Genomic DNA, 12,566 nt, shown 5'->3' with positions numbered 1-12,566 from the left:
AAGATGGGAGGGAGGAGTCATTGTTTAGGAAGCAAGGGGTTTCTGTTTATGGTGGAAAACTCGGCAACAGTTACGGCTGATGGCTGCACAGCATGATTAATGTAAACGATATCACTAAATTGGACACCTGAAAAATACTGAATTGGCAAATGTGTTGTATATATTTTACAACAATAAAATTTTTTTTTGTGGAAGCAAAAACAAGTTAGCTCTATGTCTCAGTGCAGTGGCTGTACTAGATCGACTCCTTCTCGCAGGAGACTTGGATTTCTTTTCATTCCCTTCTAGATGAGACTTTTTTTCATCTTTGTTTTTATTTTGTTGTTGTTGTGGAGAATATACACAGCAGACCATACACCAGTTCAACAGTGTCAGCTCTTACAATTCAGTGACATTGATTACTTTCCTCAAGTTGTGCAGCCATTCTCACCCTCCTTTTCCGAGTTGTTCCTCCTCCATTAACATAAACTCACTGCCACCTAAGCTTCCTGTCTAACCTTTTGAGTTGCTGTTGTCACTTTGATCCCATATAGATAATTCTTGAAACAACATAATGCACAAGGCAGACATTTTTACTAGTTAAACTGAACTGTAGTTTAGTTTTCAGAAGACTTCAGGGGATCGTTTTGGTTTAAGGTTTAAAGGTCATCTTAGGGCAATAGATTCGGGAGTTAGATGATACTTTTTCCTTAGGGATCCCTAGCGTCCCTGATGACCAGTCCCTGCAGTGTGGCTCCCTGGTCTGTGGATGGGAGCCGGGGGGTCAAGTTCCCTGGCCTTCCCTGTGATTGGCCTTGCTTGTCTTGCTCTCTTCCAGGTGGCTTTGGCTGAAGCCTAATCCCCCATCTCCTGTTTTTCTGAGAGAGACTGAGAGAACCATAATCATTGCCTGCTGAACCCAGCCTGGGCCTGGACACTCTGTGAATACATTGTCTTGCAATGTTGGGTTATTCCAGCCAAAGACATTTCAAGTGCCTGTAACTGATTTGTACATATTTATAAAAATCGATTCGAAATTGGTCCAGTGATGCACGTGCTTCACACTGGGTGTAGCCAGAACCCTTCAGCCTCACTGGTGGACTTGGCTGATGTGTCTGCATAGTGCTAGGGAGCGTTTGTGGATCTGGCGGCTTCTTGGAGCAGGTCATGATGTCTTCACCAAGGTCACGGGGACATTTTGTTTCTGGTGGGGTTGAGGTTTGCTTTGGTTCTGCCCAGTATGTACAGAATGTTTGAACCAGTCTGCACCTTTGATATGATACTGCATATCCAAAGCCACCAATCCATTCTGTGGATTTTATGTGTCTGTGGCTTAATAATCATAGTAACAACGATAATACATTTTTTTTCCGTTTTGCTTGCAAGGAAACATACCTATCTTTCTAAGTTTTTTTTAAAGAAAATAAAATAGTCACATTTTAATACTACTCTAGTTAGGACAGACTTGTGCTTTTATCCTGAGTAAAAGTTAAATATCTAAAAGTCACGTACCTGGTAAAGATCTAAGTTTCATTTTCCACATGGATAGTGAGGAAACTGGTCTTGTTTGGGTTGGCACGGAATGGTCTACTGTCTTTTTCTCCTCTGTTGCCCCCTCCCTCCATCACAGAGTTAAAGCAGCTTCCTTACTCAAAAGGGCTTACAAATGAAGTCACTGGCTCTGTTGTTGTGTGTTGCTGAGTCAGTTCCGACTCATGGTGACCGTATAGGACAGAGTAGAACTGCCCCATAGGGTTTTCTATGCTGGAATATTTATGGGAGCAGATCGCCAGGCCTTTCTCCTGCTGGTGAGTTTGAACTGCCTACCTTTCTGTTAGCAGCCGAGCGCTTAACTGTTGCACCACCAGGGATGCTTCAAATGGCTCTAGAGTAGAGCAGAAATGAGTTGGTCTTCTTTCTGGAATGCAGATGACAGAATGGAAAAGAGAACCATGAGTCAGTCTAATGGTCATGAAAGCGTTTCTTGGTTTGAAGTAGGGGGTGGAGTTCTCTCTTTGCATCTGTTTTTGTACAGCTAACCTGTCTTCAGAAGGAACATGGCATTTAGTACATCAGTAATGTTATGAAAACACTGCCTGTGAAATTTGAAAGAGGGCAATTCTGATTTACCATTCATCGGGGAAAACCGAAAGCATTTTTTTTCCTGTGACGTTCTGATGATGATCCAGTTTCTCTACCCCTTCTTCCTTCTAATCTGCCTGCGTTTAAAAAAAAAAAAATAATAATACCCTGCATTATCTTTTCTCATCCTTTCTTTTACTGTTATTCCCCACCCCCCTTTTCTTTTTTCTGAACTTTTTAGGAGTTGAATTCAGTCAAGGCTTCCCTACACATTTGAAACACTGATTGCCTTCCTAACTCATTGTTGTTAGGACTCCCGTGTTCTCCCAGGCAGTGTGATAGCATGAGGGCAGTGAGAACGTCCGACGTGACTGTCAGCACTTCTCTCCTGGACTCTAGGTCTGTAGTCTGTTCTAAATTAGAACCAGTTTCTTCAGTATGAGATATATTGGCCTAGAACATCTTATTCCAGGCATTCTTGAATGGAAAACAATTGTGGGCTTTTACCGAAGATTGTTAAAATGATTACTTGAGCAACTTGATATGTCAGTATTCCTTTTCTTCCTTGTACATTTCAAACACAGTAATCACATTTGTCTAGTCAGTGGTTTTATATGAGTTGCTTACATGATGCATGAATAACCTGGTAATTTTGTTTTCTTTGGAGACTCCGAGACCCTTGTGAGACAAGAGATTGAGAAGGAGCCATTTGGGTTGGCTTTAGAAACATCAGTATCACTAAGACCATCTGATTGTAGATGAAGCTGCTACTGGAGTAGCAAAAATCCCAGTGAAGTGGAGTTACAGGACTAGATTTATGATTTGCAGAGGAATATAGGAGGAGAAAGACAGGTGAGAAAAGTTGATTTCCCTGTTTTGTGCATTCCAGCTTTTTGCTAACATTAATTCCCCTTGTTTTAAATACAGGGAATGGCTGGAATCTGTGGCCAGGGAGAAGAAGAACACTGTTAGGCATGAGGAAAGGAAGTGCCAAAAATGCCTGGACAGTATGACTTGTCATGAGGCCAGGACACACGCTTTAAAGTCAGAATTCACCCCAGCAGGCAATTCTCAGAGGTATCGTAGAAACCCAGAGTCCATTGGATGTGTGCAGAAAGGTTGGGAGGAAAGGAGGCCTCAGGACCTGGGTAAAGAGATCTAGTAACTGAAGAGACTTCCACAAGTCTTGGGACGTTCAGGGACTGTTTCTGTCTGGGCATTCCAGACTGCCCGATCCTCAGCTGGGTCTTGCTGGTGGACCTCAGGATTAGAAGAGCGTGGCAGACGGGGCCGTTTGCCATTCAGGGGTGACCCCACCCAGGAGCACTGGCTCGTCCTCAGGCATCTTGGACTGGAGGTCCAATAAAAGGTCAGCAACTTACTATTAAAATGGTTGTTTCAGATCATATTGATCTCTTTCCTTTTTCCTCTTGTCTTTCACTGTATGACTTGAATCAGTTTTGATTCTATTTGTAAGTTTTTCTCGTCGTTAGAAACCTGCCATTTCTGTTGTGTTTTCTTTAGCAGTCTGTAGGGATTCCATACATCCTGGTTTTTCAACCCTCCTGCAGGCACTGTGGGGTGATGAGGGCCAGCGGATCCATGTCCCTTACCCTGTTGCATGATGGTCAGTAGCTGATCTGTTATGGTATTCACTCCCAGATTAATTTTCTGTGTTTGAAATATGTGCATATATGCTTTACAGAATAAAACATCCAAATTTACTTGGCGTGTCTCTGTTTCCTCCAGCCTGGCGGGTGTTTCCTGAGGGAAGAACGTGCACAGTAAGGAATTGAGGGTTTTTTGCAAGCTGCTGTTTTGAAGTGTCAGCTGTCATCAGGATGAGGGATGGGCAGAGTTTTCTACTAAGGTGCCCTCTCCAAGCACATGGTCTGCTTCCTAAGAGCACAAAACCTCACATAGTTGACTAGAGCAAGTGCTCACAAACCTGACCCTTATCCTGCCCTGAAGAAGTAAGTCATACGCAGCAGAAGGGAGTATTTGAATAGGTATGGAAGTTTTTTTTTAAAAAGACACTTGTCTTTGTTTCTTAATGCAGCTGTAACAGAAATAGCACAAGGAGAGTAGCTTTACAAACAAGTTTATTTTCTCACAATTCAGGAGGCTAGCAGTTCGCATTCAGGGCACTGACTCTAGGAGAAGGCTCTGTCGGCCCTGGTGGGAGGGAGGGCCTTGGCTCCTTCACTTTCACATCCTCGGGTCCTTGGAGATCTCCACGTGGCCTCAGTCTTTCTCCACTTGGGCTTCCTTGCTTTGAGCCTGATTTACTCCTTTTGTATCTCAAAAGTGATTGGTTTAAGACACCCTACAAGGATATGGCCTCGTTAACATAACAAAGGAAACCCTGTTCTCAAATGGGATTACATCCACAAGTATAGGGATTAGGATTTACAACACATGTTTTTGGGGGACACAATTCATTCCATAACAACACCCTTCTCAGTTACATAAACCTCCATGTATACTAAGCCTGAGTTACCCAAAACAGGCTGCGAACTCTGCCTGTCTCCCATTACAGAGCTTCTGCATGTTCTAGACTTCCTTTGCCAGGACAATTCACCCTCTACAGTGTCTACAGCTAGAATGAGATTGTGTTCACTAATGTGAGTGCTTCCCTTTTCCAAGGGGTAGAGGCTCTGTGTTCCTTCCCTCACTACCCAGCAGGTGCCAGGGTCACAGAGGGCAGTCTCAAGACACTCTGGAACAGCTTTGGGAGACTGCAATACCTCAGTGGGCTTTGTTTATGCCTCTTTCATCTCTTCCTCCGTTTGGAAAGGTTTGGGTCTGTAATAGGTAGAGCACTCTACTTGCAATAGTTTGTACTATTCACTGCTTATTCCTTCTACTCTTCTGTATTCATTTGTAGTGTTTCATCTCCATCACAGGATAGAATAAGCTCTTGGAGAATAAGAGCTCATAATTTCTATACAGCCTGTGTAAAATCTGACACATAGTAAGTTCTCACGCCAAATTAGAGATTTTGCTTTAAAACCATTTCATTTTCCTAGGGGACTCCCTGTGCTTTAAGTTCCCTCAGGCTCCCAAATAAGCAAGGGTTGCAAAAAAGCAGGAAGGAGCACTATGGAGTCTAGTCAAGCTCATTGTGAACATATTTGCCGTCTTGAAGAAACCTTTCTCTGACCCTCTGTGAGAGCCCACCTTTTCATCCTGAAGGCCCTAGGTGTGTTATACCATGCTAGTTGTTGACTGTAGGTGGACTGTAGTGGTTTGAGGATGGGGAGACAGATGGCAAGTAAATTGTGCTATGTCCAAGCTTTAATCCCCCACTGACAGAGACGCTGCCTATGCCAGGGAGTCTCATCATCTGTTGCGTAGATGAGAGCCAGTCTCTGAAAGGATGTGTACGTAACTGAACAAGTTGTGTGAACTATGATTGTCCTTACCACGTAAGACAGGCACTGATATTTTAAAAGTTTAGTCTCGTCTATTTAGTTTAAAAAACAGCTTGACCCACTAAATTGATTGTGTGGCCCACTAATGGAAGGCAGTCTGAAGTTTCAAAACACAGGCTTTAAAAACTAGAAGTTTATTTCCTCGTAGTTCTGTAGAGTAGAAGTCCAAATCAGGGCTCTAGCCATGTTGATTCCTTCTGGGGACTTTGAGAGAGGAGCTCTTCCATGCCTCTATCCTAGTTTCTTGTTGCTGCCAGCAGCTCTTGGCATTCCTTTGCCTATAGGCAGATCCTCACATGGTGTCTCCCCCATCTGTGATTCTAGCTCAGTGTTTCTCCTCCCGTTATACGTGACACCACTCGGAAGGTATTGGGATTAGGACCCATCCTACTCCAGCGCAGTTTAGTTGATACTGTCTTCAAAGACAGACTTTCTTTACCCAAATAAGGTCACATTCACAGGTACAGGGGTTAGGACATCAACATATCTTTTTTGGAGGACACAATTCAATCCACAACAGATTTGAAAGGAGAAAAACTTCTAAAATAATAGTTGGAGACTTAAGTACATCACTGCCAATAGTAGATAGAACGTCTAGACAGAAGATCACTAAGGAAACAGAAGGCTTGAACAACACTGTAAACCAACTAGACCTAAGAGACATGCACAGACCACTCCATTCCACAGCAGCACAGTACACGTGTCTCTCCAAGACAGACCATATTTTGGGCTACAAAACAGTCACAATAAATTTGAAAATGTTGAAACCATACAAAGTAACTTGAGCCCACAATGAAATAAAGCTACAGGTCAATAACAAAGAAAACAGGGAAACTCACAAATACATGGAAGTTAAACAACACTCTTAAACAACCAGTGGGTCAAACAAATCACAAGGGAAAAAAATATTAAGAGGTAGATGAAAGCAAAAACAACCTACCAAAATTTTTGGTATGCAGTGCAGACAATGCTGAATGAGATTTTATAGCTGTTAACACGTGTATTAAAACAGAAAAATCTCAATAATCTAACTTTACAAGTTGAGGAACTAGGAAAAAAAAAGCAAGCTAAACCCAAAGCTAGCAGAAGGAAGGAAATAACAAAGATTAGAGTGGAGATAAATGGAGAAAAGAAAAACAGAGAGAGAAGCAACAAAACAAAAGTTGATTTTCTGAAACAATCAACAAAATTGACAAACCTTTAGCTGGACTGCCAAAGGGGGAAAAAAAAGACTCAAATAACTAAAATCAGAAATGCAAGTAGGGGCATTACTATCAATCTTACAGGAATAAAAAGGTTATAAGAGACTGAGCAACTGTACACCAAAAAAATAACCTAGATAAAATGGACAAATTCTTAGAAACACACAAATTAGCTAAACTGACTCAAGAAAAAATAGACAATCATAACAGACCTGTAACAACTAAAGAGATTAAATCAGTAATCAAAAACTTCCCAACAAAGAAAAGTCCTGGATGGGATGGCTTAACTGATCAACAAGGATACTAAGTCCATTCAATGAGGAAAGAATAGTCTCTTTAATAAATGGTGCTGGGACAACTGGATTTCCAGCTGGACTCACACCTCACACCATATACGAAAATTAGAAATGGATCAAAAACCTTAACATAAGAACTAAAACCCTAAAAAAAACAGAGGTAATGCTTTGGGTCCAATTTTTAACAATGGATTCTTGGGTATAACAAAAGCACACACACACACAAAAAATTGAGCACTGAGCTTCATCAAAGTTAACTTTTTCATCAAATAATCGTATCAACAAACTGAAAAGACAACCTACAGAATGGGAGAAAATTTTGGGGAACCACAGGGTTTAATGGAGCCCTGGAGGTGCAATGGTTCAGAGCTTGGCAGCTAACCAAAAGGTTGGCAGTTTGAATCCACCAGCTGCTCCTTAGAAACCCTATGGGGCAGTTCTGTGCTGTCCTGTAGGGTCGCTATGAGTTGGAATCAACTGCATGGCAAAGGTAGGGTAGGTATGAGGTTTAATATTCAAATATATAAAGAACTTTTACCACTCAACAACAAAAATCAAATAACCCAATCAGATAAAAAAATGGGCAAAGGACTTGAATAGACATTTAACCAAAGAAGGTATACAAATGGCCAACAAGCACATGAAAAGATGTTCAACATCATTAGTAACTAAAAAAAATGCAAATCAAAACCACAATGAGATATCACTTCACTTCCACTACATGGTTATGATTAAAAACAAACAAACAAACAAAAATATACAGAAAACATATTGGTGACAGTGTGGAGAAACTGGAACCTTCATCCATTGCTGGTGGGGTTGTAAAATGGTACAACTGCTGTGGAAAAGACTTTGACGTTTCTTCAAAAAGTTAAACATAGAATTACCATATGATTCAGCAATTCTAGGTATATACCCAAAAGAAAGGGACACAGTGTTCATTGCGGCACTCTTCACAATAGCCAAAATGTGCAAACAATCCAAGTGTCCATCAACAGATAAATGGGTAAACAAAATGCGGTATATGCGTACAATATAATATTATTCAGCCATAGAGAGAAATGAAGGTCTGATATATGCTATGACATGGATGAACCTTGAAAACGTTATACTGGGTGAAGTGAAATAAATTGGAAAAGGACAAATAGTGTATGATCCCACTCATATGAAATGAATAGGCGACTGCATAGAGGCCAAAGTGGTTACTATAGGTGGATGGGGGCGGGGGAAGGGAAAGTTACTGCTTAAGGGGCACTGAATTCCTGTTAAGGATGATGGAAGAATTGGAAACAGATGGTGGTGGTGTTTGCACACCATAGTGAAAGTAATTAATGTCACATAAAAGTGTACATACACATGAAAATGATTGAAGTGGCAAATATTTTGTTATGTATATATTTTGCTACTAAAAAGAAAAAAATGAGCTGGAAGATCAGGCCAAGGATTTCTCCTAGAACTTATCAGTGTGTAAAGATATGAAAAGTTAAAAGAAAAGGGGCATATAAGAGCAATCCAGAATTTGTAACATCAGTCTAAAATGATTTCTAATAGAGTTTATAGAGAATGATGGAGAGGCAGTATTTGAAGTGAAAACTGAAAGTTTTGTAGAACTAAAGACTGAAAGAGCCCACTGAGCATAATAAAAACTAAAAAGCAAACACACACACCCAAATGAATATTAGCAAGATTTTAAAACATCAAGAAAAAAGAGACAATCTTAAAAGCACCAAAGAGAAAAAACAGATTTTCTACAAAGGTAATTGGTCTAAACACACCAATTCAAAAAGATTATCAGTTTGAAATTAACAAATAAAGCAAGGTCCAAGTATATGCTGCCCACAAGAAACCCACTTAAGTGTAAAGACCTATGTAGATTAAAAGTAAAAGGATGGAAGAAGACATACCACGCAAACCCTAATCAATGAGTGCTGGAATGGCTACACTAATATCAAAGTAGACCACAGAACAAGGAATGTTACCATGGATAAAGAGGTACATTACATAATGATAAAAGGGTCATTTCACCAAGAAGACAAAACAATGCTAAATATGTATGCACCTAACATCATAGTTTGAAAATACATGAAGCAAAAACTGATAGAACTAAAAAGAGACTTCAACACTCTTCTCTCAGTAATTGGTAGAACTACTAGACAGAAAATCAGATAGAATATATAGGATCCCCAAACCATTATGAACCATCTTGGCCTAATTGACATTTATAGAATACTCCACCCAACACCTGTAGAATACACAGTCTTTTCTAGTACACTTGAAGCATTCACCAAGATAAACTACATACTGGGACGTAAAATAATTCTCAGTACATTGCAAAAGGCTGAAATCAGGCAGAGGATACTTTCTGACTACAGTAATACCAAACTAGAAGCCAGTCACAATGCAGTATTTAGAAAATCCTCAGATACTTGGAAATGCAGAAACACTTCTACATAACTCGTGGACCAAAGAAGATAGAACAAGAGCTGAAGACGCGAGCAAAAGAAAGACTTACGGTTGGCCAAGGTGCTCAACATTGTTAGTCATTAGGGAAAGGCAAATTAAAACAAGGGAGGAGATACTACTTTGCTTGCGCTAGAAGAGCGAACGAACATTAACTGTAGGTGAGGATTAGAGCAGCAGGAGCTCTCAGACATTGCTGGTAGGAGTGTCAAGTTGTGTACACGCTTCAGAAAATGTTTTGGCTGGTTCTTCTAAAGTTAAGCGTTTATCTAACTAAGCAATAATGACAGAAATACCCGGTAATACTTATGGGATGTATCCAAAGTGGCACTCAGAAAGAAATCTGTAGGTTTAAATGCATTATAAGAAACCAAGAAAGAGTTAAAATGGATCATACACCTAAACAGGAGACTCAAAGTGTAAAACTTCAGAAGAAAACAAAGGGGTAAATCTTCATGCTCTATGATTCCTTAGATACCAAAAGTATAAGCAATAAAAAAAAATTGACAAATTGGAATTCATCAAAATTAGACATTTTTTGCTTCAGATGACACTATCAAAAAAGTGAAAAGACAATTCACAGATGGGGACAAAATATTTGTAAATCATATATCCAATAAGAGATCTACATCCAGAGTATATAATCTTACAACTCCATGATAAAAGGACAAATAACCCAATTTTTTAATTTTTTATTGTACTTTAAGTGAAAGTTTACAATTCAAGTTAGTCTCTGATACAAAAATTTATACATACATAGTTATGTGACCTAATTGCTCTCCCTATACTGTGACAGCACACTCCTCCTTTCCACCCCTGATTTCCTGTGTCCGTTCAACCAGCTCCTGACGCTCTCTGCCTTCTCATCTCTCCTCCAGACAAGAGCTGCCCATTTAGTCTCATGTATCTACTTGAACTAAGAAGCACACTCTTCACCAGTATCATTTTATGTCCCATAGTCCAGTCTAATCTTTGAAGAGTTGGCCTCGGGAATGGTTTTAGTTTTGGATTTACAGAGAGTCCGTGGGCCATGCTTTCTGGGGTTCCTGCAGTCTCTGTCAGACCATTAAGTCTGGTCTTTTTTACTAGAATTTGAGTTCTGCACCCCACTTTTCTCCTGCTCCATCAGGGACTTTCTATTGTGTTGCCTGTCAGGGCGGTCATTGGTGGTAGCCAGGCACCATCCAGTTCTGGTCTCAGGCTGATAGAGTCTCTGGTTTATGTGGACCTTTCTGTCTCTTGGGCTAATATGTTCCTTGTGACTTTGGTATTCTTCATTCTCTTTTATTCCAGGTGAGTTGGAACCAATTGATGCATCTTAGATGGCCGCTCCCTAGCTTTTAAGACCCCAGACGCCACTCACCAAAGTAGAATGCAGAACATTTTCTTAATAAACTTTGTTATGCCAGTTGACTTAGATGTCCCCTGAAAGCATGGTCCCCAGATCCCCGCCTCTGCTACTCTGTCCCTCAAAGTGTTTGGCAAATAACCCAATTTTTAAAATGGGCAAAAATTTGAATAAATATTCCTCCAAAGAAGAGCTACAAATGACCGGTGAGCACATGAAATGATACTCAACCTCATTAGTCATTAGGGAAATGCAAATCAAACCTACAATCAGATACTTCCTACATGCACTAGAACAGCTGTAATAAAAAAGACAGAGAATTGTAAGTGTTGAGAAGGATGTGGAGAAGTTGGAACCCTTATGCGTTGCTGGTGGGAACGTAAAATGGTGCAGTTGCTTTGGAAAACAGTCTGGCAGTTCTTCAAAAGGTTAAACATAGAGATACTAAATAATAATGATACTAATATATGTTTAGTAAACATGTCATACACAAAACATATATTCACTCAAAAACTTGTATGGGGATTTTCATAGCAGCACTATTCATAAAAATAAAAAAGTAGAAACAACCCAAATGTCCATCAACAACTGAAGAATGGATAAACCAAATGTGGTATATGCATACAATGTAATATTATTTAGCAATAAATAGGAATGAAGTACTGATATCTGTTACCACCTGAATGAACTTCAACAACATGCTCAGTGAGAGAAGCCAGACACCAAAGAATGTATGATTTTATTTATATGAAATGTCCAGAAAAGACAAGTCTATAAACACAGAAAGATTAGTGGTTGCCTAGGGCTGGGGGAGATAGAGGGGGAGTGGATTGTGACTGCTAATCATCACCGGGTTTCTTTTTGGAGGGATAAAAGTGTCCTAAGAGTAGATTGTGGTGATGGTTACACAACTTTGTAAATGTACTATGATACAATTGGATTTAAAATGAGTGAGTTTTATGGTATGTAAATCAGTGAAAAAGAGGAAGACCCTCAGCGAGATGGATTGACACAGTGGCGCGACAACAGACTCAAACATAGCAGCAATTGTTAGGATGGCACAGGACAGGTCAGTGTTTTGTTCTGTTGTACGTAGGGTCACTATGAGTTGGAGCAGACTCAACGGCACCTAACAACAACAACAAAATTATACTTCAATTAAGCTGTTAAAATAAACTAAGAAAGACTGAAAAGTCACACAGGTAAGTAAGTAATGGAGTTTGGATTTGAACCCAGGAATCTGCTTCCATATCCCATAGCCTTTCCAGGACTGTGATACTCCATCCTGTGATACCAGTTGCCATTGAGTCAAGTTGACTCCAACTCATAGTGACCCCATGCATGTCTTCCTTCCTCCCTCCCTCCTTTCTTCCCTCCCTCCCTCCTTCCTTCCTTCCTGTTGAAACTATACACAGCAAAACGTACACCAATTCAACAACTTCCACATGTACAATTCAGTGACATTGATTATATTTTTGAAGTTATGTAACCATTCTCACCCTCCTTTTCTGAATTGTTCCTCCACCATTAAGATGAACTCACTGCCCCCTAAGTTTCCTACTAATCTTTCAAGTTGCTGTTGTCCTTTTAATCCCATATAGATAGTTCTTTAAAAGAGCACAAAGCTCATGGCAGACATTCTTTACTAATTAAGCTAGACTGTTGTTTGGTTAGGAAACACTGGTGATGCAGTGGTTAAGTGCTATGGCTGCTAACCAAAAGGTCAGCAGTTCAAATCCACCAGGCGCTCCTTGGAAACTCTATG

The 12,566-nt window shown here is 40.2% G+C and overlaps 1 protein-coding gene across 1 annotated transcript in view; it reads left to right on the top strand.

The window, feature by feature from the left end:
* The window catches only part of TMEM248 (transmembrane protein 248), a 13,709-nt gene extending 9,924 nt beyond the window's left edge, over positions 1 to 3,785 (top strand). Inside the window, exon 6 of the mRNA XM_004380778.2 lies at positions 818 to 3,785. Within this exon, the coding sequence (XP_004380835.1) occupies positions 818 to 838 (21 nt within the window). The 3' untranslated portion in view covers positions 839 to 3,785. The remainder of the gene's footprint in view (positions 1 to 817) is intronic.
* Positions 3,786 to 12,566: the final 8,781 nt, after the last annotated feature.

This window comes from Trichechus manatus, unplaced genomic scaffold (genome assembly GCF_000243295.1).
Source record: "Trichechus manatus latirostris isolate Lorelei unplaced genomic scaffold, TriManLat1.0 scaffold00077, whole genome shotgun sequence".
NCBI classification, from domain to species: Eukaryota; Metazoa; Chordata; class Mammalia; order Sirenia; family Trichechidae; genus Trichechus; species Trichechus manatus.
The sequence above is the reverse complement of the archived record's forward strand: the minus strand, read 5'-3'. Positions and strand labels throughout refer to the sequence as shown.